Here is a 25,040-nt window from a genome sequence, read left to right as displayed (position 1 = left end):
ATTGGCTCAAGCATTCCGTGCACCTTTTGGGCTGCACATGAGTGCACACATCTCTTTATCAGAAAAGCAACGCATAAGTAATAAAAATTATTTACAAAATCATCCTGTTGTTTTCAATGATAGTGAATTTGGGTTTAAGACATGGATCAGCTGCATCACTACCAGCCAAGTGTAGAACACTTCCTCCGGTCAGCCAGTTTCACATCTGGCTCCTTCAGAAGTCGATGACTGGTGTATTTCTATATAGTTGGTTTTAGGCGTGAGCAAGAGAGTTGGTTACTGTTGCAGAAAGTTGTTACCTCCCCTTCAACCCCCACATAATGTGATTTCCTTCTTTCCAGACCTGCTGAAGGAATCATGATACAGAAAGTGCATGAAGCTGAAACGGAAGGGAAAATACATTGAATCATCTTGCCACACACTTTGTGGGCCCCTGAATTTAAAAATACACCTCTCATTCGGGGGTAGAATGAATGAATGTTTTGCGTACAGTACTTAAAAATAGTCTCTGACAAACCCAATTTGAGCTAAAAATAAAGCCTGCCCCCCCCCACCCACAATAATGTCTAAAATAAACATAATCTCCCACTCTATCTTTAAAGTAAATGTCATCTCCCACAGCTACCTCTAAAATAAATAAACACATTTTCCCCCTGCACACAGCTATCTAAAACTTTTATCTACCATTGCTTGAAATCGATCTTGCACCTCTCTCTATCCAGCCACTGAAAATAAATCCTCTAACCACAAATGAGTCTCTTCCATGTTCCACTGAGCCCAGTACTTAGTGTTTGTTCCATGAGGCACAAAGCAAAATAACATTTAAAACCTGTGGTCAAGCACATACAATGCAAGGGCATAGGTTAAAATAATTAGTTTGAATTAGTTTGAAGTCCACAGTAAAGGAAGTTGGAAGGATTTGGATCCATTTGAGCTTGGTCTATGTGACTGAGGCAAAACTGATAATCTGTAGATTTTTCCTGGCAAAGTTGTCCGAAAAAGAATTGCCTCAGCATCTTCAGCATTATGATCAAATGTTAGCTAAAATGAAGTTGATTATGTGCAAACAAGGAAATGGCCATGTTGGTTGTGTTAGTGCTGATGCTTTTACTCCAGAAATGGGACTTGAATATTAGCACCTGCAGGGGTTGTGAAAGTGGAGGTGGGCAGCTCTGGAATTTCATATTGTTTGCGTGCATGCCAGTTCCTCGGCCACATCACCTTCACCCAGCCCCCTCCCAACTTCATTTTCCTGGAGGCCGCAGGGCTACCAACCCACATGCAGTGGATGGGCTACTAAATCGCTTAAAGGCCAATTAATACTTGTTAATGGAGTCTATCTGGGATTTTCCAGTCGGCCTCCAACACCCTGCAGGTGACGAGGGATGGTTTAGCTGCCTATAGAGGGCTTCCGGCAGTCGAACAAGGGTCTTCCCTGCCTGCCTGTCTGGACGCAGCAGAAACAGTTGGCTGCCCCAGGAGAATATCCCATCCTCATAGCAGTGGCCAGACTGCAAAGACCATTTTTAAGTTTCAAATTTCAAAATGTTGGATAGGGGGCCCTCCGTTTTATGGATGCCCTCCTTCTCACTAACCTGCCTTGGCATCCAGCTGCTGCTTTCAAGTTGGAAGACCTCCTATTGGTTCTCCAGCCTTGGGAACTTGTCTGCCACCCTTAATTAGATGGCAAGCCCTCCATTGACCATTAATTGACTAAATCAGGGAAAATGACAAAGAGTGACTGATTCTCACACAGTGGAGGCTTTTGAACCCCATTTGAGCCTGATGGCAGGGTTCAGAAGCCCGTGACCAAAATCTTGTCCTTGGAGCCTGAAAGTTACAGTATACAGCTACAGCACGCTCAATGTAAATGTAAAGGTTGCCACAGTCCCAGAGAGCTATTGGCTGTTCTCCCCTTTGAGAGCTGACTAGTGGTGATTTAACCTGAGGATCACCACATCCCAGGTGAGGGGCAAGGTTGAGAAGGCAATGCCTTCATGAATAACGTCAGCCGGTATGGGAATTGAACCCGTGCTGTTGCCACCGCTCTGCATCACAAACCAGTTGTCTGGCCAACTGAGCTAACTGATCGGTCTAGGCCAACATTCCTTCGTATTTTTGGACTGAAATTTCATTCAAAACCAAGAATTCCACACCCTAGTTTTGCGCTCTGCCCCCTAATCCAAATCTGTTTCTGGTACTTGTACGAAAGTGGAAAATAAATTGATGTTAAAAGTTCAGAAAATAAAATTAAAACGAAACCAAAAATGCTGGAATAACCAAGGCTGCAAATGTCTGCAAAAGACAAGTTAATGTTTTGAAATATCACTTTTGAAATTGATTCCGATGAATGATCATGCCTGAAATTTTGACCAATCCTTCAGATTTTGACAGACTATTTCCGGCATTTTCTGGTTTCATTTTCAGGTTTCACGATTTTTCCTTTGCATCAACACACAGAGGCATAAGCTGGTTTGAATCAGTCCTGAGTAATGGATTAGACTTTTCCCCAAAAGGTGTTGCATTGCACTTACCTTGGGAGGCTTGGAAAACTGTAATATCTTAGGTATTTTAGTGAGTTATATAGAATTATGAATTATAATAATAATCTTTATTGTCGCAAGTAGACTTACATTAACACTGCAATTAACGGATAAGATTCAAAATCTACTCATAATAACATGTAGCTTATCATCATTGTAAATGTTTAGCTTTTGACAGGGTTTTAAACAGTCTCTAACACGTGGCTGCTGACTCACTGCTCGGTTTGTTTCTCTTTATTGATGCTGCACCCGAGTTCACATCTGGGCATTTCATAACTGTTAGTAAGAATTAGAAATTGGCCAATTTAAAATGGGTGATTGAATTGGTTGGGCATTGGACACCAATCCTTAATACAAACACGTATTCCTCAAACTTAATTTTAACCTTGCATGTTCTTAAACTTACTACCTAGTCTGGAAGTCTGTCTGTCTCCTTAAGCGTATGCTCTAGAGGTATAATTGCTGTGGAGGCATACCGATTCTACGTGGAAATATGGGAGGGCCTTAAGATCAGACCAGGTACTTCCTGTTTAATCTTCTTCTAATTCCTCTTATTCAGCTCAAAAGCTACATGTTCCCACATCCTTTAACTATGCAAAAGGTTCAGAGTGAACTAATTTTTGATTGCCTCAATCTGAACCAAGTGCATAAGATGCCTTTCCAAATGGCAAACCTTGGGCTGGATTCTTCAATTGCCGACGGCAAAATTGTGTTCGGCTATTGGCCGGAGAATCCATTTTTACACCGGAATCGGGGGCAGCGCCGTTTTCCCGATACTCCGCCCCCTTAAAAACGGCATACTCGACGCCGCACGCCGTCGAGACAGCCTCAGGACGTCATCTGAGACCCTCCCCCAATGCTCCGCCCCCAATGGGCTGAGTTCCCCCACGGCGCCGGTCATGTGTCCTCTCCATTTTCAGGGGCTGTGTCCAGCGCCGCCACAGTCGGGGGGGGGGGGGGGGGGGCGTTCCGCTGGCAAGGGGGGCTTCAGCGGTGGCTGGGGGGACTGATGGGGGGTGGTCGGGTGGTGGCGAGGAAGGTTACAGGGGTGCAGTTTTTGGCAGGCCAGGTCCGCGCGCAGCTGGCACCATGTTTTACGGCACGGCCGCCATGCGCGGTCACGGACCCGGTCATTCTGCGTCCGTATCGGGGGCTTTATGTGGCGTGGCTGCTAGCCCCCCACGGAGCATCGGTCATAAGACCAGACGGATCCTACGGGCATAGCCGCAGAATCGGAGAATCCAGCCCCTTGACTGGAACTGGTGTGGGCCTGGATTCTCCATTCTGGAGCTTAAATGCTATGCCAGCAGAGAATCAGGACTGGTCGACGCTGGGAGCGGGCCCCACTCTCTCTCTCTCCTTAATCATGTAAATATATGCATGGAGGAGAGCTCACTGGATTCTGTCAGAATCCCAGCATCGGTCTGCCATTTTGAGTGGGTGACCTGATCCCAAGGTTCGGTAGCACGCCCCCCCCACCCCCCTCCCACAACAGAATAACTGGTTGCCCCCCACAGCACGCATGCATGAGGGTGACCTGGCCCCCTCCAGACCGATCACCACCATCAGTCACCCCTGCCGGAATGCTGAAGAGCAGTTCAAGCAGTACAGTGAAAGATCACACATTTTCATTTACCCTTCCATAACATCTGCTGCCTCAGACAAATGTGTTTAAAGCAGCAGCTGTTACAAGTGTCAGAATCTTCTTCGAAAGCTAATTACACTTGAAAGGGCTCAAATCCCTTGACAGCCTTCAAAATGCACAACTCCCATTCAATTTCATACAGCAATACATTTCACTAGCTATTGATTGACAGTTTTATTAGTCCAGACACAGCTGCTCAGTGGATTGTTTATCTTTCGCTTTACGCTTGACTGCATCTCAAGTATGCAGCTTCGATGCTAACCACAATGCTTATAAACACTCTTGCAGTGATTGCTAGATCCTCACCACATCAAAAGAAACTAAGTGGTTTCACTTCTTACTCACAGCAGAAAGCACTTAGATCCTTTTGATGTGGTGAGGATGATGGGAGCATCGCAATGAGTTTGACACCCGGCACCGATCCCATTTTTAGGGTGGCCGCTATTTTCCACCCGACTATTGGCATTGGACAATGGAGAATCCACTCCGTGATCTTACACATGCTGGAGAAAAAGAGAATTATGACGTGATGGAACATTACAGCAGGTCAATTGAGATGGAAGAGATCACAATCAGATCAAAAGACAAGAATGCTCCTTTTATACAGAATCACTAAGAAATGCATCTACACAAAAATGTGTTGAGTTTCACAGCCTAGTTGTCCAGTACAAACAAGAGTATGCATAGAATTGAGGGGAGGATCCTGTTTTCTCCTATGTTGACTATTATAAATACAGACTTCTTTTTATTTATGGAGTATGTGGTAATAGATGGCTGTCAGTGAACAGTGTGACATTAATTCAACAAAGCTTTTCATTTGGCATCTTAATCTACAATACATGTATTCTCTATTCTTTATCTAAATGAAACACAAAGCCCTAATTTAAATGAAAGGTTCAGATGGCATTGTGAACTATCCAAGCTTCATTACCGTGCACTGATCTTGAGATTAGATCATTGTCTTAAGTTCAGTGAGTGGTGTTATTGTTTGTATTGGAAATAGCATATGTTGCCTTTTGTTGAAGTGGTTTCCATAATTTTGTGGTGCAACTTACAGCTCGGCTTAAGATGTTGATGTATGATTCATGAAGTTATCTTATATGATAGGATCATCAGCCTTTCAAGTGTGATTTAGAATAATCATGTAGGAAGAATTATGCTGTCACTGTCCGGTAGTGCAGTGAAAATGAGTATTTTCTGCCTTGTGATAGGAAATGACCTAGAGACTCAATGTGACAACAATAATACAATATAAAGGCCTGAAAGGGTAAAATTTCCAAGAGTTGCATTTCCAGCTTTGTTGATCCTTCTGGGCATCATATGAAAGAAAAGGAAAATGAACCTGGAGAAGGATCAGCTGGCATAGTTGATAATCGCAGATATTGAGTAGAATTTAGTAACCTCCCCCAAGCTGGCAGCGGGTTTTGCAGGAGCGTTGAATCGGGTGAGGGTACGGGATGATGATCCCGCCACTTTCCTACCTCCACCTGATTAAGTCTGGGGCAAGATGGATCGTGGACAGACTTCCTGCTCAGATGCTCATTGAGACTTTTAAGTGGGCAATTGAAGGCCACTTAAGGGCCTCACCCTGCTGACATTGGTATTCAACTAGCAGCTGGCAGGAGAGTCATCAAACAAGGAACCAAAAAAGCAAGTAGAGCTCCCTCACTGTCAGACACCTGACATTGGGAATAGGGGTGGTCCAGCTGAGAGCCTGATCCCTGCCATTTCTGCCAACCCCTCTCGCTCCTACTGTGACCCCATCCCACCCTCATGCCTTCAGTCTGGACTTCCTCGTTGAATATGGACCACTGGTGGATACATTGCCTGCAGCTCTGTGGTGCCGACCTCCGTGTAGAACTGCTGACCTCTAGCCAGTGCCTCTCGAGAGGTGGGATTTCTATCCCGGGGCCCTTAATCCCGAGGAAGACCCATACTGGCCATGTAATTGCTTGATGGGCATTTAATTCTGGTGGGCCTTCCCCATGAAATTGACTTGCCAGCAGGCGAGACCCCTGTCATAAACTCTGTTGATAATGTCCACAGGTCTACCGCACTGTATAAGATATTTGAAGACTTCCATATGACAATGAGTCTTCAGAAATAGTGTGCATGGTAAATATTCAGGTAACTATAAATGATGAGCATTGCATATTTAGTAAATTATCCACACATGATTGACTTTATGCGTCATACAAACATATGAACAAGGAGCAGTAGACCATTCAGCCCCTCGAGCCTGCTCCGCCATTGAGTAAGATCATGCCGATCTGACAGTAACCTCAGATCTGCATCCTGCCTACCCTTGATAATCTATCAGCCTTTGCTTACCAAGGATCTATCCACTTCTGCCTTAAATAAGTCACAAATTCTGCTTCCACCACCCTTTCAAGAAGTAATTCCCAAAGAGTCACAACCCTCTGAGTGAACAAATTTCACCTCATCTCTGTTTTAAATGGACCACCCCTTATTTTTAAGTAGTGACCCCTAGTTCTAGATCAATGATAGGCAACCTCGGCTAGTGAGCGAAATGAAATGAAATGAAAATCGCTTATTGTCACAAGTAGGCTTCAAATGAAGTTACTGTGAAAAGCCCCTAGTCGCCACATTCCGGCGCCTGTTCGGGGAGGCTGGTACGGGAATTGAACCGTGCTGCTGGCCTGCCTTGGTCTGCTTTCAAAGCCAGCGATTTAGCCCTGTGCTAAACAGCCCCAGTGTGCTAAACAGCCCCAGTGGGCCGCATGAATGGCCCCCCTTCATCTCAATGGGCCACAAGATTGAAATCACACATGTTTGCTAACCATGACCCAATAAATAAATTTGAATTCATGCCAAATATTTCATAATGAGTTATTGAAAATGCTTAATCGTATATTAACAGAACTATCATCAACTTCAAATTGTAAAACAAAATAAATATTTACCCTTTGGAAGCAGAGAGAGCGCACGGCTCTCACAGTCAATGTTGGGTGTAATTAGCATGTACCTCATTTCACTTGCCTTTGCTTTACATGCGTATGTATCACTTAGTTGTGCCGGTAGGAAAAAACTACACAGTTGGAAATGAGCAGAATTAGGCAACCCTGCACGTGGGCAACGGTCAACAAAATAGCTTGTGGGACGCACTCAGAACCCAAATGGGCTGCATGTGGCCCCCGGGCAGCAGGTTGCACAGGTCAAAGAGACACAGCAGTGAGGTAATTCGGTGTAGAGTGGGAGAAGGTGCTTTTTCCCTACTGTTTTGTTCTCTCTCTTTCTTCTGGCTGTAACTTTTAATCAGCAGGGAGAGAAACTGAGAGCATTTGAGACCCTCAGAAGGTAAGCGATTTTTACTCATTTTTACTTTTATTACCTTTTCAAATTGTATGTGTGGGGGGAGGGCAAACTGAAGTGACATCACAGAAAAGCTGTAACCTGATTGGCTGGTTGGGAATCTACACTAAATTTAAAAAATTAAGCATTGGTAAACAAATTAAACATAATTACTTAATTATAATTTAGAGGGGTATCTAAGCCAGAGATCGGAGAGTACTGTATTTAGCTTTCACATTTATAGTAGAAATCTAGTGCTAGGAAACATATAGTTAACAGTAACTTTTTAAAAAACTTTTTAATTTAATTTACGAATTAATTGACGCAATGTTAATTAGAGGGGTGCAGTGCTCTGACTGTGAGATATGGCAGGTCCGGGAGGCTTCCAGCATCCCGGGTGGCTTCATCTGCAGAAAGTGCACCCAACTGGAGCTCCTCATAGACCGCATGGTTCGGTTGTAGCATGCAGGTGGTAGAAAGCGTCATAGATAGCAGTTATATAAATGTGATCACACCCAAGGTGCAGGCAGAGAAATGGGTGACCACCAGAAAGGGCAGGCAGTCAGTGCAGGAATCCCCTGTGGTTGTCCCCCTCTCGAACAGATATACCCCTTTGGATACTGTCGGGGGGGATAGCCTATCAGTGGAAAACAGCAGTAGCCAGAGTAGTGGCACCACGGCTGGCTCTGATGTTCAGAAGGGAGGGTCAAAGCGCAGAAGAGTAATAGTAATAGGGGACTCTATAGTCAGGGGCACAGATAGGCGCTTCTGTGGACGTGAAAGAGACTCCAGGATGGTATGTTGCCTCCCTGGTGGCAGGGTCCAGGATGTCTCCGAACGGGTAGAGGGCATCCTGAAGGGGGAGGGCAAACAGGCAGAGGTCGTTGTACATATTGGTACTAACGACATAGGCAGGAAGGGACATGAGGTCCTGCAGCAGGAGTTCAGGGAGCTAGGCAGAAAGTTAAAAGACAGGACCTCGAGGGTTGTAATCTCGGGATTACTCCCTGTGCCACGTGCCAGTGAGGCTAGAAATAGGAAGATAGAGCAGCTAAACACGTGGCTAAACAGCTGGTGTAGGAGGGAGGGTTTCCATTATCTGGACCACTGGGAGCTCTTCCGGGGCAGGTATGACCTGTATAAGAAGGACGGGTTGCATCTAAACCGGAGAGGCATAAATATCCTGGCCGCGGGGTTTGCTAGTGTCACACGGGAGGGTTTAAACTAGCATGGCAGGGGGGTGGGCACAGGAGCAATAGGTCAGAAGATTGAGAGCATTGAGGGCGAACTAGGGAATAGGGCCAGTATGGCTCTGAGGCAGAGCAGACAGGGTGAAGTTGCTGAACACAGCGGGTCTGGTGGCCTGAAGTGCATATGTTTTAATGCAAGAAGTATTACGGGTAAGGCAGATGAACTTAGAGCTTGGATTAGTACTTGGAACTATGATGTTGTTGCCATTACAGAGACCTGGTTGAGGGAAGGGCAGGATTGGCAGCTAAACGTTCCAGGATTTAGATGTTTCAGGCGGGATAGAGGGGGATGTAAAAGGGGTGGCGGAGTTGCACTACTGGTTAGGGAGAATATCACAGCTGTACTATGGGAGGACACCTCAGAGGGCAGTGAGGCTATATGGGTAGAGATTCAGAATAAGAATGGTGCAGTCACAATGTTGGGGGTTTACGACAGGCCTCCCAACAGCCAGCGGGAGATAGAGGAGCAGATAGGTAGACAGATTTTGGAAAAGAGTAAAAACAACAGGGTTGTTGTGATGGGAGACTTCAACTTCCCCAATATTGACTGGGACTCACTTAGTGCCAGGGGCTTAAACGGGGCGGAGTTTGTAAGGAGCATCCAGGAGGGCTTCATAAAACAATATGTAGACAGTCCAACTAGGGAAGGGGCTGTACTGGACCTGGTATTGGGGAATGAGCCTGGCCAGGTGGTAGAAGTTGCAGTAAGGGAGCATTTTGGGAACAGTGACCTCAATTCAGTAAGTTTTAAAGTGCTGGTGGACAAGGATAAGCGTGGTCCTAGGATGAATGTGCTAAATTGGGGGAAGGCTAATTATAACAATATTAGGCGGGAACTGAAGAAACTAGATTGGGGGCGGATGTTTGAGGGTAAATCAACATCTGACATGTGGGAGCCTTTCAAGTGTCAGTTGAAAGGAATTCAGGACCGGCATGTTCCTGTGAGGAAGAAGAAGGATAAATACGGCAATTTTTGGGAACCTTGGATAACGAGAGATATTGTAGGCCTCGTCAAAAAGAAAAGGAGGCATTTGTCAGGACTAGAAGGCTGGGAACAGACGAAGCCTGTGTGGAATATAAGGAAAGTAGGAAAGACCTTAAGCAAGGAGTCAGGAGGGCTAGAAAGGGTCATGAAAAGTCATTGGCAAATAGGATTAAGGAAAATCCCAAGGCTTTTTACACGTATATAAAAAGCAAGAGGGTAGCCAGGGAAAGGGTTGGCCCACTGAAGGATGGGCAAGGGAATCTATGTGTGGAGCCAGGGGAAATGGGCGAGGTACTAAATGAATACTTTGCATCAGTATTCACCAAAGAGAAGGAATTGGTAGATGTTGAGTCTGGAAAAGGGTGTGTAGATAGCCTGGGTCACATTGAGATCCAAAAAGACGAGGTGTTGGGCGTCTTGAAAAATATTACGGTAGATATGTCCCCAGGGCCTGATGGGATCTACCCCAGAGTACTGAAGGAGGCAAGAGAGGAAATTGCTGAGACCGTGCCAGAAATTTTTGGATCCTCACTGTCTTCAGGTGATGTCCCGGAGGACTGGAGAATAGCCAATGTTGTTCCTCTGTTTAAGAAGGGTAGCAAGGATAATCCAGGGAACTACAGGCTGGTGAGCCTTATGTCAGTGGTTGGGAAATTTCTGGAGAGAATTCTTCGAGACAAGATCTACTCCCATTTGGAAGCAAATGGACGTATTAGTGAGAGGCAGCATGGTTTTGTGAAGGGGAGGTCGTGTCTCACTAACTTGATAGAGTTTTTCGAGGAGGTCACAAAGATGATTGATGCAGGTAGGGCAGTGGATGTTGTCTATATGGACTTCAGTAAGGCCTTTGACAAGGTCCCTCATGGTACACTAGTACAAAAGGTGAAGTCACACGGGATCAGGGGTGAGCTGGCAAGGTGGATACAGAACTGGCTAGGTCATTGAAGGCAGAGAGTAGCAATGGAAGGATGCTTTTCTAATTGGAGGGCTGTGACCAGTGGTGTTCCGCAGGGATCAGTGCTGGGACCTTTGCTGTTTGTAGTATATATAAATGATTTGGAGGAAAATGTAACTGGTCTGATTAATAAGTTTGCAGACGACACAAATCGTTGGTGGAATTGCAGATAGCAATGAGGACTGTCAGAGGATACAGCAGGATTTAGATTGTTTGGAGACTTGGGTGGAGAAATGGCAGATGGAGTTTAATCCGGACAAATGTGAGGTAATGCATTTTGGAAGGTCTAATGCAGGTAGGGAATATACAGTGAATGGTAGAACCCTCAATAGTATTGAAAGTCAGAGAGATCTAGGTATACAGGTCCACAGGTCACTGAAAGGGGCAACACAGGTGGAGAAGGTAGTCAAGAAGGCATACGGCATGCTTGCCTTCATTGGCCGGGGCATTGAGTATAAGAATTGGCAAGTCATGTTGTAGCTGTATAGAACCTTAGGTAGGCCACACTTGGAGTATAGTGTTCAATTCTGGTCGCCACACTACCAGAAGGATGTGGAGGCTTTAGAGAGGATGCAGAAGAGATTTACCAGAATGTTGCCTGGTATGGAGGGCATTAGCTATGAGGAGCGGTTGAATAAACTCGGTTTGTTCTCACTGGAACGAAGGAGGTTGAGGGGCGACCTGATAGAGGTCTACAAACTTATGAGGGGCATAGACAGAGTGGATAGTCAGAGGCTTTTCCCCAGTGTAGAGGGGTCAATTACTAGGGGGCACAGATTTAAGGTGCGAGGGGCAAGGTTTAGAGGAGATGTACGAGGCAAGTTTTTTACACAGAGGGTAGTGGGTGCCTGGAACTCGCTACCGGAGCAGGTGGTGGAAGCAGGGACGATAGTGACATTTAAGGGGCATCTTGACAAATACATGAATAGGATGGGAATAGAGAGATACGGACGCAGGAAGTGTAGAAGATTGTAGTTTAGTCGGGCAGCATGGTCGGCACGGGCTTGGCGGGCCGTAGGGCCTGTTCCTGTGCTGTACTGTTCTTTGTTCTTGTTGCCCACCACTGTTCGAGGTTCTCCCACAAGATGAAGCATCCTCCTCACATCCACCCTGTCAAAACCCTTCTGGATTTTACATGTTTCAATCAAGTTGCCTCTTATTCTTCTGGACTCCAGCAGTGGCAAGCCTAACCTGTCCAACCTTTCCTCTTCAGACAGTCCACCCACTAAAAGAAAAACTGATCCGTTCTCGGTGCTATCCCGGGGCACTCTGGATTTTTTAAGCACCCAGCGGGAAACGCCCCGCCGAGGCCGTACTTAGTCTCTCCCCCTCTGCACCCTGCCACATACGAGCAGGGGACCCCCGGGCCCGATCCCTGACATGGCAGAATGCCAGTCTGGCACCTGGCAGTGGCCCTGCCAGCCTGGCAGTGTCAGGCCGGCACCCAGGTGGCACTGCCATGGTGCCAGGCAGCAGTGCCAAGGTGCTTGGGTGGCACCAGAAGTGCCAGGGTGCCACCCTTCCCAGAGGCCGACCATCCTGGGGCCTCCAATTGCCTGGGAGACTACCCAGTGGTAAACGGTGCCTGGCTGGGGTCTCGCCGGCGAGGCTGATGGATGCTGGGTGGCCGTTATTTCCGGAGGCAGCACGGTTAAGTAAGTTTTTAAAGAGTCAGGTCAGACTGGGCAGGACAGCAGGTTTGTTTCCCTAAATGACCTTAGGAAACCAGAAGCTTTTACAACATTCTGCCAGTTTCCTGGTCATCATTAGTGATATTTGCCTTCCTGTATTCCAGATGTGAATTCAGTCCACATGTTGTCATGGTGAATTTGATCTTGCCCTTGAGATCATTGGTCCCAGATCTCTGGATTACTAATCCAGTAACATAGTCACGATGTTACCATACCCATTGCAGTACTCATTGCAATACAGGAATTCTGAAGCATGTCCAATTTCGTAGAATTTCGTAAAATCCCTACAGTGCAGGAGTCCATTCGGCCCATCGGCTCTACACCAACCCTCTAAAGTGCACCCTAACCAGGCTCCCAATCTAACCCTGCAACACTGTAACCACACTTAACCCGCACAGCCCTGGACACTCAGGGCAATATATCACGGCCAAGCCCCCTAACCTGCACATCTTTGGTCTGTGGCGGGTAACCGGAGCACAGGGAGGAACCCCACGCAGACATGGGGAAAATGTGCAAACTCCATACAGACAGTCACCCAAGGCCAGAATTGAACCCGGGTTCCTGGTGCTGTGAGGCAGCAGTGCTAACCACTGTGCGGTTAGATCTCCAGATCCCACCGCGTAGCGATCCGGGAGTACTGCACGTCACGCTCACAGTCCAAGGCGTAGAGTTCCACAGTTTTCGCCTTTACGTCCTCCCTAACCTCTGCACTGCACTTATCCCTGGCCTGGATTTTCAGTGCAACCTCCAGAGCCTGACCCTTAAATTCGGCAGGCCCTTACCACCCCTCACTGTGTGCGGCCTCGCAACCCTAAAGGTCGATCCTTCTTCCCTCTTTGCCAATCTAACTCCAGATTGCAAACCCGTCGCCACAGAGCAGACGGTACAGCACCCAGGATAAGGCCTTCATCAGGTCCGAGGTCCAGCGGTTGCTTCGGGAGGGAGTCATCGAGGCCAGCAACAGCCCCTGGAGAGCTCAAGTGGTAGTAGTTAAGTCTGGGGAGAAAAATCGAATGGTCGTGGACTACAGCTAGACCATCAACAGGTACACGCAGCTCGACGCGTACCCCCTCCCACGCATATCTGACATGGTTAACCAGATTGCACAGTACCGGGTCTTCTCAACGGTGGACCTGAAATCCGCTTACCACCAGCTCCCCATCCGCAAATCGGACCGGCCATACACCGCCTTCGAGGCAGACTGCCGGCTATATCACTTCCTTAGGGTCCCCTTCAGCGTCACCAATAGGGTTTCGGTCTTACAAAGGGAGATGGACTGAATGGTCGACCGGTACGGCTTGCGGGCCACGTTTCCGTACCTAGACAATGTGACCATCTGCGGCCATGATCAGCAGGACCACGATGCCAACCTTGCTAAATTTCTCCGCACCGCCACTCTCCTCAACCTCACGTACAACAAGGAGAAGTGTGTGTTCCATACAAACCGCTTAGCCATCCTCGGCTACGTGGTCCAGAACGGAGCTCTGGGGCCCGATCCCGACCGCATGCGCCCCCTCATGGAGCTTCCCCTCCCCCACTGCCCCAAGGCCCACAAACGCTGTCTGGGGTTCTTCTCGTATTACGCTCAGTGGGTCCCAAACTATGCGGACAAGGCCCGCCCACTCATACAGTCCACTCATTTCCCCCTGATGGCCGAGGCCCAACAGGCCTTCGCCCGGACCAGAGCTGATATTGCCAAAGCTGGAATGCACGCTGTAGAGGAAACACTTCCTTTCCAAGTAGAAAGCGACGCATCGGACGTCGCCCTTGCCGCCACCCTCAACCAGGCAGGCAGGCCTGTGGCATTCTTTTCCCGCACCATCCATGTCTCCAAAATTCGGCACTCATCCGTCGAAATGGAGGCCCAGGCTATCGTTGAGGCTGTGCGACATTGGAGGCATTACCTGGCCGGCAGGAGATTCACTCTCCTCACTGACCAACGGTCGGTAGGTAGCTTTCATGTTCCATAACACACAGCGGGGCAAGATCAAAAATGACAAAATCTTGCGGTGGAGAATCAAGCTCTCCACCTATAACTGCGAGATTCAGTATCGCCCTGGCAAACTCAACGAGCCCCCAGACGCCCTATCGCAAGGTACATGTGCCAGCGCAAGGGTAGACCAACTCCGGACCCTGCACGACAGCCTTTGTCACTCAGGGGTCACTTGGTTGTACCACCTCATTAAGGCACAAAATTTGCCCTACTCCGTCGAGGAAGTAAGGACGATCACCAAGGACTGCCAGGTCTGTACGGAGTGCAAACCGCACTTCTACCGGCCGGACCGCGCGCACCTGGTGAAGGCCTCCCGCCCCTTTGAACGCCTCAGCGTGGATTTCAAAGGCCCCCTCCCCTCCTCCGACTGACACACGTATTTCCTCAGTCTGATCGACGAAAACCCCCAGTTCCCCTTCGCCATCCCATGCCCCGACATGACGTCTGCCACCGTCATTAAAGCCCTTAATTCTATCTTCACTCTGTTCGGCTTCCCCGCCTACATCCACAGTGACAGGGGATCCTCATTCTTGAGTGATGAGCTACGTCAGTTCCTGCTCAGCAGGGGTATCGCCTCCAGCAGAACGACGAGCTACAACCCCCGGGGAAACGGACAGGTAGAAAGGGAGAATGGGACGGTATGGAGGGCCGTCCAGCTGGCCCTACGGTCCAGAAATCTCCCGGCCTCCCGCTGGCAAGAGGTCTTCTCTGATGCACTACATTCCATTCGCTCATTACTTTGCACTGCTGCGAACAGTACACCGCGTTTTTGCCTTACCCAGGAAGTCCACATCCGGGGTATCACTCCCAACTTGGCTCACAGCTCCGGGAACCGTGCTTCTCCATAAACATGTGCGGCTCCACAAGGCGGACCCGTTGGTGGAAAGGGTGCACCTGCTCCACACAAGCCCGCAGTATGCCTACGTGGCATTCCCTGACGGCCAACAGGATACCGTCTCCCTCAGGGACCTGGTACCAGCAGGTTCCGCCCCCACACCACCCCCGTCGCCCCCATCACCCCCCCTAGGACTGTCCATCCTCCTCCTGCCCACCCCCGTTGATGAAGAGGATTTCGGCACGCTCCTGGTGTCAACTTCGACCACGACAGCACCAACATCGCCGGCTCCACTTCGTCGATCCCAGAGGACGATCAAGGCGCCGGACCGGCTGAACCTCTGACCGGCCCACCGGATGACCAGAGACATTTTTTTTCACTGTTCTGTAAATATTAAAGATTGCGAATTGTATATAGTTATCCACCACCCCCCGCCGGACTCAATTTTAACAGGGGGTGAATGTGGTAAACCACTGTGTTCCTATATTAAGGGTTGTACGGTAGAACCTGCACTACAGCTTTACCTGGGCCCCTGCATGGTTGCTCCGCCCAGGAGCCGGGTTATAAATATGTGTGGCCTTCAGCTCGCAGCCATTTCGCCAGCTGCTGTAGGAGGCCACACTTCAGAGACTAATAAAGCCTCAGTTTGAATTCAACTTCGTCTCCAGCCAAATTGATCGTGCCTCACCTGCATTAGATTATTTTTTGGTTTCAATCTCTCAGTTTCACTATCGTAAAGTTTTGGTCTGTTAATATAAACAGTAATAATTCTAGCTAAATACAGTGTAAATGTCAGAGGAGTTTCCTTGTGGTTTTTCTTAACTGACTGTAAGTTGAGGTTTCTTGGGGGTGGGGGGGGGGGGGGGTTTGAAAAAGGAAAGCAAAGTGCCTTTTGAATGGATTAATTGCCCAACCTGGATTTGTGGTGAAAACAGTACCTCTATGGATTGTAATTGGCATTTCAACCCAAGTCCAATAATATTGTAATAATGAAAACCGTGCTCTAAGGAAATAACCTTCACACCATTGCAGCACCAGAGGCAAATAACAATTAGAAGTAGTATGATCGTGAGTTCGGAAACTTCCCCTTTGGTCCAGCAGGTCCTTGCGACTTAATACATTTATGGCTTGTGATTTTATGGGTCCCTTAACTCAGACTGACAGAACTGGAACTTTTATTTTTTTCAGGTCGTTTCCCGTTTGCCACCTTGTAATGCCTTTGTGAGAGAGATCTTTGTTATAAGCTGCAATGATTAGAAAATGAAGCTATCATGAAACATACTACTCTCATTACACTCACAATGGGATACACTGAAGAATTACTTATTCAAGAATCATTTCATATATATAATTAAATCAGAACATTAAAAAAATTACTATCTGGAGTGGTTGTGCAAAATCCTTTTTGTATGTAAATTGAAAATAATTTGGACTTCTTCAGGTCCACTTTTACAATAAAGAAACATAATTGTAATTGTATTATTAAAATTACAATTTTAAACCAGAAAACTTGTTTCATTGAGCACCTATAATTCAGCGACTATGTGAACATCGTAGTTAGATAGTGTTCTAATTGTGCATGTTAATTCAACTACCTGATGCTGACTTAAGCACATTCCACTGAAGGAAGCATGTAGGACAAGTATATCTAATAAAAATAATTGGTATTGCACGTTATTTATTCAATAATTTTGCAACTGTAATCATATTTTATATATTGATTCAGAGATCCCCGGTGTAATTGTTGGATGCAAGATAAATCTCTTGTTACAGAGAAGTGTGGAATATATTCTGAGTATATTCTCTGGAAATTCACACAATAGGATTCGAGTTGTCGTCTTATCAGGTGAATGCGCTTCCAGTAAGTAAATTATGCTGCAAGGCTTAGCATAATAGGAGATTCGGAATAAAATACTCCTGTTTCATGATTATGACAGGAATTGACAAAAGTTGAACCAGGCAAGTTGTTCATTATGGCGGAGTGTTCAAATGTCTAAACCACATGTGTAAAAGGAAAGTCAGGCAGAAATCTTTCACCCAAATGGTATTAGAATTATGACACAAATTACATAGATACAGAAGATCGGAGCAGGAGGAGGTCTTTTGGCCCTTCGATACTCCTTTCTTGATACTCCATTCAAGTGGACAATACAAATAGGTTATTTTAACAACTGGGTGCTTTTCTGGAGAGAGAGAAAGGACTGGAGGCAAGAATTGATCTGGTCACCTTGTCTGTTGCTGCAGTAAATACCTTTGTGAAGGTTTCCTTGAAATAAGTATGTTCCAAAGAACCTATGACTGAGGTCATGTTAGGATGGTTACAGGTTTGTCCTCTGATCCTGGCCATACTCACCTCCTGACTTTCAATCAGGGACACATTCTGTTAAAAAGAACCCTGTTTTTGACACTGGTCTTTTTGATGTATATTAATGACCTGTACTTAGGTTTGTGTGTGTGTGGGCGGGGTTGATAGTAAACAGTGAGGAGGCTGGGAAGAGAACATGCAGACTGGTGAAATAGCAGACTGATGGAATTTCATGCAGTGAAGTGTAAGAATATGATTCAGGTGGGAGGAATGAGGAGAGGTAATATGAGCCAAATGGCCAAGCTTTAAAGAGGGTGCAGGAACAAAGGGACCTGGGGATGTGTGTACATAAATCTTTGAATGTGGCAGGACATGTTGAAACAACTGTTAAAGCATTTGGGGCCCTAGGCTTTATAACTAGTGGCACAGCTTACAAATGCAAGGAACCTATGCCAAAAGCTATATAAATCACTTGTTAGGTGCCAGCTGGTAAAGTGTCCAATTTTGTGCACCACATTTTGGGAAATCTATGGTGCAAAGCAGATTTATTAGAATGGTACTAGGGATGAAAGACTTCAGTTACGTGGAGATGAGAGAAGCTTGTGGTGTTTCCATCACAGTCAAGAACATTATGGCGAGATTTATTAGAGGTGTTCAACATTGTGAAGAATTTTGATCGTCTAAATATGGGGCCACAGTTTCCAATGACAGATGGGTGATAATCAGACGACACAGACTTAAAGTAATTGCTGAAAGAACCAGAGGCGACACAAGGAGAATTTCTTATTTTACTCATTGAGTTGTTATTGTTCGAGTCCTTCTTTTTGATTTCCCTTTGTTCCCATTTCTTTGGTTTCATTTTATTATTTTTGGTCCGTGGACTCATAATCGGAATGTGCCTTTAAGCAGTAGACTTAAGCTGATGCAGCCTGCAGGTCAGGACAGTATGTTCCAGGATTTGTTTTTTTTGGAGAGGAGAACTGAGGGAATCTTAAAAACCAGCTTTGGAGGAAGTCAGTTCGATTGACTGGTTGGCAATGTGGGTTGGCCAGGGTCACTATTCTGGCTGACAACAGTCAGTGATTGGTTCCTGCAAGATGCTTCTGAGAGAGCTGATTAGGCCTTGAATGAAGAAGGAACTATTTTACGCTACCTGCTGAGGCAAAGGACTGCTTTATTGTTCTAAAACCAGCGAGTGCCTGGCACATCTCAACGATATAGATGAAATGATCTTGTATCTACAAAGAAAGTAGACAGCCTTGCCAGAGAAAACCTTCTCAAGCTTAGAAGGAAGAAGTATTGAAGCAATAGACTTGAACTCATGAAAGACTTTAACTGAAAACCATCATAGAGCATCAGAGATTTTATATCCTTTTTACTCATCATTTTTCTTCCTTCTCCATTATCCTTTCCCTCTATATTGTGTGTATATAAATAAATATATATTATGTATATTGTATATAATATATATATATATATATAGCGGGGAGAGTTGGAAAGGGGGGTTTGGGTAAAGGGTAATAGGCTGTCAGTTACATTTTCGTTAGTTTAATTATATTACTGCTCAATAATAAAAGGCTATTTGTGTTAAGTTTACAACCTGGTGACTGCAGACGATTGGGCTCAGCCAAGTTCCTCAGGTATTTTGAAATAACATCTAATTTCAGTGTGTTGCAACTCTGGTCAAATGGGGCTGGGTGTTGTAGGGCACAGTAGGGTGTTGCGACATTATGACAAAGGTAGAGTGACAAAAAAATTAAAATATATGTATATATTTGGTGAGACCTGTGTCTTTGAAATGCAGAAGGTGTTTTTTGTTGTGTTTGGGAAAAAAGTACATGCATTGATAACCTAAGCTTCCCCAGTGACTTGGCACACACATGCTCTGCTTAATGTGCTACTTAACTGTACAGAACATCACAGGCGTGTTCTCCATCTGTGCTAATTAACCATGGTGTGCTTTGAGCAGGCAGGAAAATTCAGAGAGAGTTCCTGTTCCTGGTCAGGGCCAGTGATTTGCTCGAGGAAGCACACATGCATTTAAGTTGGCGAAGACAGGTTCTGCTTTCCCTGTGATGCCTTCCATAGTCAAATAATCTACTTATTTACAAATTGTTACGGCTGGTGCACAAATGCTAACATTTTGGGGTGAGGTGACTGCCATTCGCGGAAGGAGGGAAGAATATTTGAAAAAAAAGTCAATCGAATCAGGCATCATTAGTCTTGTAGATAAGGGAAGGTAGATAACTCAACATGTCTGGACCAGGCAGGAAAGGAAATTTATACTTGAGACTTGGAATTTCTCAAAGACTGTAATTCTCTGAGTCTTGCTCTTGTCACATGAGATACATGCATAGTTGTTTTACAGAGGATCATTTTTCAAATGGTAAACCCTGATACCACTGCATCTCAATTTCCCTCCATTATTTTCAATGGTAGAAAAATTGTGTGGACTGTGTCAGAATTTCAGGTGAGTACCCTCCCCCAGCAGAGTTTCCTCGGGGAGGTACAAAGTCTGGATGCAATCCATCATATCTCTGCTTCATTTGATATAACTGTAACATATTTACCTTCAGTTGTGCCCAGTGTTTGAGAGAAGGGCCAAATCATTCAATTCAAATACAGACATCCATGGGATTTGTTCAAATATGTGTTTGATTGGCAGCTTTCTATAAAGGTGACGGCCTGGTCCAGTCGTTTTTTGACAATTACAATCTATTTGTCTATTTCCAAATCATTTCTATAATCTTCTAAGAGAGTTGATCAGACCAGGTCTGTTCTGTAGGCGGTAAGAAAATGGTATGAAACAAATCACGATCAAACAATATAGTTCAAACTTAGTTTAGCACAGCAGTTGGGAACTATATTTTTTGTAACTGCATGAGGAGCTGGTGGAGAGTAATTTTTTTTTCTGCCGCCATATAAGGATAAGTAGAATCTCCTGAAAATATGGGAAAAATCAGCAACTGATATAAATTGAGGAGACCTCGGGCAGAATTCAACCAAAAAAATTTCTACGGGCGGGATTTTGCGGCCGCGCCTGCCCGGCGACCGGAAATTTTTGCCCTAGGTCAATGGACCTTTACAAGGTCTGCATCCCACACGAAGAGATTTTGCGGCAGTTGGGGTGGAACAATCCAGCCCTAAGTGTCATTTTGGGCGCGTTTAGTAGGTTGTTTCCTGCCAGCTTTTTGGGTACGATTCACTCCGGCATTCACCCACACTAGTCATTTTTCTTCAGCCTCTCGGAGGTTATCTCCAATCTAGCCCACACTTACAAAATTTTCAGCAATGGTTAACTCAGCTTGCCGGCCAGACTGGGCCCTCAGAGATCGGGGTGCGATTTTGGAAGGGGGCCCTGATCTCTAAATGAGCTTGGCCCCCCGCCTCCCCCCCAAAAAAACACAATTTCACCCCCGCACACATATGGCCGTTTCCCCCCCCCCCCCCCCCTCCCCAGGTGAGGACACCCTTTATGGGGTCGCTGAGGGCCCCCCTTTTCAGGTATCCATAACCCTCCTTTCAGGCTCCCCCTTTTAGGACCCCCCAACCATTATCAGGCCACTTCATATCCACCCTTCACCGCCCCCCCCCTCCCTCCCACCTTTCATACTCCTCCCTTCATGGGCATGGCCCCCTTCATACCACAACCCTTGGCAGTGCCAACCTGGCACCCTGGTCATGCACCTGCCAGCCTGTAAGTGCCAGGGTGGCATTGCCAAAATACGAGGCTGGCGATGCCAAGATGTCTGCATGCCAGAGGGAGAGCCAGGGTGCCACCCTGCCCTTTCCCCAACCACTCAGGAGTTTCCAATGACCTGGGAGACCTCTAGGTGCCATTACACCTGGTCCAGGTTGCTGTGGACCAGTACTAAACGGCACCAGTCGAGGCCTCGCTGGGGAGGCCATTACTTCTCAGGATCCCAGAGAATTCGGCGCATGCATATTCAAATCAGCCTCATGGTTCATTTAAACATGCTGATCTGAATCTTGCCATCTCGTGAGGTTTGGTTGAACCTCGCGAGACAGCTCAAGCATCGCGAAACATCTCGAGCATCGTGAAACACGCAAGAGGCCTCTCGCGAGATTCAATGGCATTGCCGTGACACCAAGTCAGACGCGACGAGGTTGTTAAACGGTGCCCCTCTTTGTCTGTTTCCAGGAATGCAACCAATTTATCCAAATATCTGGACAAGCGAAAACATTCTGGGACTAAGACGAACTTTCAGATGCAGTTTGAAATGCAATGCCATAAATATTCAGCATAGAATGAAAAATTCCAAGCAACCACATATTTTGTAAAACAAAATGCAGATTTTTAACCATGTCAGTGCAATCTAATGCTAATGCTAAATATGGGGTTGGTTTAGCACAGTGGGCTAAACAGCTGGCTTGTAACGCAGAACAATGCCAGCAGCGCGGGTTCAACTCCCGTACCAGCCTCCCCGAACAGGCGCCGGAATGTGGCGACTAGGGGCTTTTCACAGTAACTCCATTGAAGCCTACTTGTGACAATAAGCGATTTTCATTATTATTATTAATCCAGTGTCTTCCTCATTTTTTTTAGGGTCTGAACGGAATGTCTGTGGATGAGAAGCCTGAATCACCCATGTATGTGTATGAGTCAACTGTGCATTGTACAAATATCCTCCTGTGCCTCAACGACCAGCGTAAGCAGGATATCCTCTGCGATGTGACTGTTCTGGTGGAGAGGAAGGAATTCCGTGCCCACCGGGCTGTCCTGGCAGCGTGCAGTGAGTACTTCTTACAGACTTTGATCGGACAAACGGAACATGAACTGGTTATCACCCTGCCTGAGGAGGTATGTCACAGTAATTCACTTTAAACATAGGACATTGTTTAATCAAATCCTATTTGTTGCAGGAAATGTGGCATCAGAATAGTCCATACAATATTATGTTATTCTTTCCTTGATGCCTAAAATAGTAAAATAGCTTATGTTAGCAAGTTATTTTTGTTCTCTTGACTCAACATCGCAACGAGGTAAAATAATACAATAGTGTTGACTCACAGTCTGGTACAGGAGAGCACCAATGTTTGCCACTACTGATGATGGGATATGGGATTTTAACTACAAGTCTTGACATATTATGAAGTTCTACATCTCAGCTATTTCATTGCATCATGAAGGAAAGGACAGCTTGCAAGAGAATCCTATCCGTAATGCACTCATCTCCAAAGTAAGGACGTGAAAATATCCATATCCCTAAACTGCAGAAAATTGGGAAAGCCGCAGGTCCCTTTGTAGAAGAAGCAGATAAATTGGAGCATGGGTAACCATTCAACCCATCGTGTGTGCCCAATTATTATAAGGGAAAATTAATCGCCTACACAATATAAAAAAAATAGCAATCATGGCTGTTTCATAAACTATTGGTAAATTTTGCTGCAGTTTCAAGATCATGGGCGAAATTCTCCCGAAACGACGCGATGTCCGCCGACTGGCGCCCAAAACGGCGCCAATCAGATGGGCATCGTGCCGCCCCAAAGGTGCGGAATGCTCCGCATCTTTGGGGGCCGAGCCCCAACATTGAGGGGCTAGGCCGACGCCGGAGGAATTTCCGCCCCGCCAGCTGGCGGAAACGGCCTTTGTTGCCCCGCCAGCTGGCGCGGAAATGACATCTCGGGGCGGCGCATGCGCGGGAGCGTCAGCGGCCGCTGACAGTTTCAAGAACAAAGAGCAAAGAAATGTACAGCACAGGAACAGGCCCTTCGGCCCTCCAAGCCCGTGCCGACCATGCTGCACGACTAAACTACAATCTTCTACACTTCCTGGGTCCGTATCCCTCTATTCCCATCCTATTCATGTACTTGTCAAGATGCCCCTTAAATGTCACTATCGTCCCTGCTTCCACCACCTCCTCCGGTAGCGAGTTCCAGGCACCCACTACCCTCTGCGTAAAAAACTTGCCTCGTACATCTACTCTAAACCTTGCCCCTCTCACCTTAAACCTATGCCCCCTAGTAATTGACCCCTCTACCCTGGGGAAAAGCGCCTGACTATCCACTCTGTCTATGCCCCTCATAAGTTTGTATACCTCTATCAGGTCTCCCCTCAACCTCCTTCGTTCCAGTGAGAACAAACCGAGTTTATTCAACCGCTCCTCATAGCTAATGCCCTCCATACCAGGCAACATTCTGGTAAATCTCTTCTGCACCCTCTCTAAAGCCTCCACATCCTTCTGGTAGTGTGGCGACCAGAATTGAACACTATACTCCAAGTGTGGCCTATCTAAGGTTCTATACAGCTGCAACATGACTTGCCAATTCTTATACTCAATGCCGTATGCCTTCTTGACTACCTTCTCCACCTGTGTTGCCCCTTTCAATGACCTGTGGACCTGTACTCCTAGATCTCTTTGACTTTCAATACTCTTGAGGGTTCTACCATTCACTGTATATTCCCTACCTGCATTAGACCTTCCAAAATGCATTACCTCACATTTGTCCGGATTAAACTCCATCTGCCATCTCTCCGCCCAAGTCTCCAAACAATCTGAATCCTGCTGTATCCTCCGACAGTCCTCATCGCTATCCGCAATTCCACCAACCTTTGTGTCGTCTGCAAACTTACTAATCAGACCAGTTACATTTTCCTCCAAATCATTTATATATACTACAAAGAGCAAAGGTCCCAGCACTGATCCCTGTGGAACACCACTGGTCACAGCCCTCCAATGAGAAAAGCATCATTCCATTGCTACTCTCTGCCTTCTATGGCCTAGCCAGTTCTGTATCCACCTTGCCAGCTCACCCCTGATCCCGTGTGACTTCACCTTTTGTACTAGTCTACCATGAGGGACCTTGTCAAAGGCCTTACTGAAGTCCATATAGACAACATCCACTGCCCTACCTGCATCAATCATCTTAGTGACCTCCTCGAAAAACTCTTATCAAGTTAGTGAGACACGACCTCCCCTTCACAAAACCGTGCTGCCTCTCACTAATACGTCCATTTGCTTCCAAATGGGAGTAGATCCTGTCTCGAAGAATTCTCTCCAGTAATTTCCCTACCACTGAAGTAAGGCTCACCGGCCTGTAGTTCCCGGGATTATCCTTGCTACCCTTCTTAAACAGAGGAACAACATTGGCTATTCTCCAGTCCTCCGGGACATCCCCTGAAGACAGCGAGGATCCAAAGATTTCTGTCAAGGCCTCAGCAATTTCCTCTCCAGCCTCCTTCAGTATTCTGGGGTAGATCCCATCAGGCCCCGGGGACTTATCTACCTTAATATTTTTTAAGACACCCAACACCTCGTCTTTTTGGATCTCAATGTGACCCAGGCTATCTACACACCCTTCTCCAGACTCAACATCTACCAATTTCTTCTTTTTGGTGAATACTGATGCAAAGTATTCATTTAGTACCTCGCCCATTTCCTCTGGCTCCACACATAGATTCCCTTGCCTATCCTTCAGTGGGCCAACCCTTTCCCTGGCTACCCTCTTGCTTTTTATGTACGTGTAAAAAGCCTTGGGATTTTCCTTAACCCTATTTGCCAATG

General features: G+C 46.5%; 1 protein-coding gene across 2 annotated transcripts in view; it reads left to right on the top strand.

Annotated features, from left to right (window-relative positions):
- bach2b (BTB and CNC homology 1, basic leucine zipper transcription factor 2b) overlaps positions 1–25,040 on the top strand; it is a 402,051-nt gene that overhangs the window by 281,687 nt on the left and 95,324 nt on the right. For both annotated transcript variants that reach the window (XM_072499499.1, XM_072499498.1), the window contains one exon: positions 22,082–22,336. In XM_072499499.1, the coding sequence (XP_072355600.1) occupies positions 22,094–22,336 (243 nt within the window). In that variant the 5' untranslated portion in view covers positions 22,082–22,093. The remainder of the gene's footprint in view (positions 1–22,081; positions 22,337–25,040) is intronic.

Source organism: Scyliorhinus torazame, chromosome 4 (assembly GCF_047496885.1).
Source record: "Scyliorhinus torazame isolate Kashiwa2021f chromosome 4, sScyTor2.1, whole genome shotgun sequence".
Lineage (NCBI taxonomy): Eukaryota > Metazoa > Chordata > Chondrichthyes > Carcharhiniformes > Scyliorhinidae > Scyliorhinus > Scyliorhinus torazame.
Note: the sequence above shows the minus strand (reverse complement) of the source record. Positions and strands in the feature narration are given on the sequence as shown.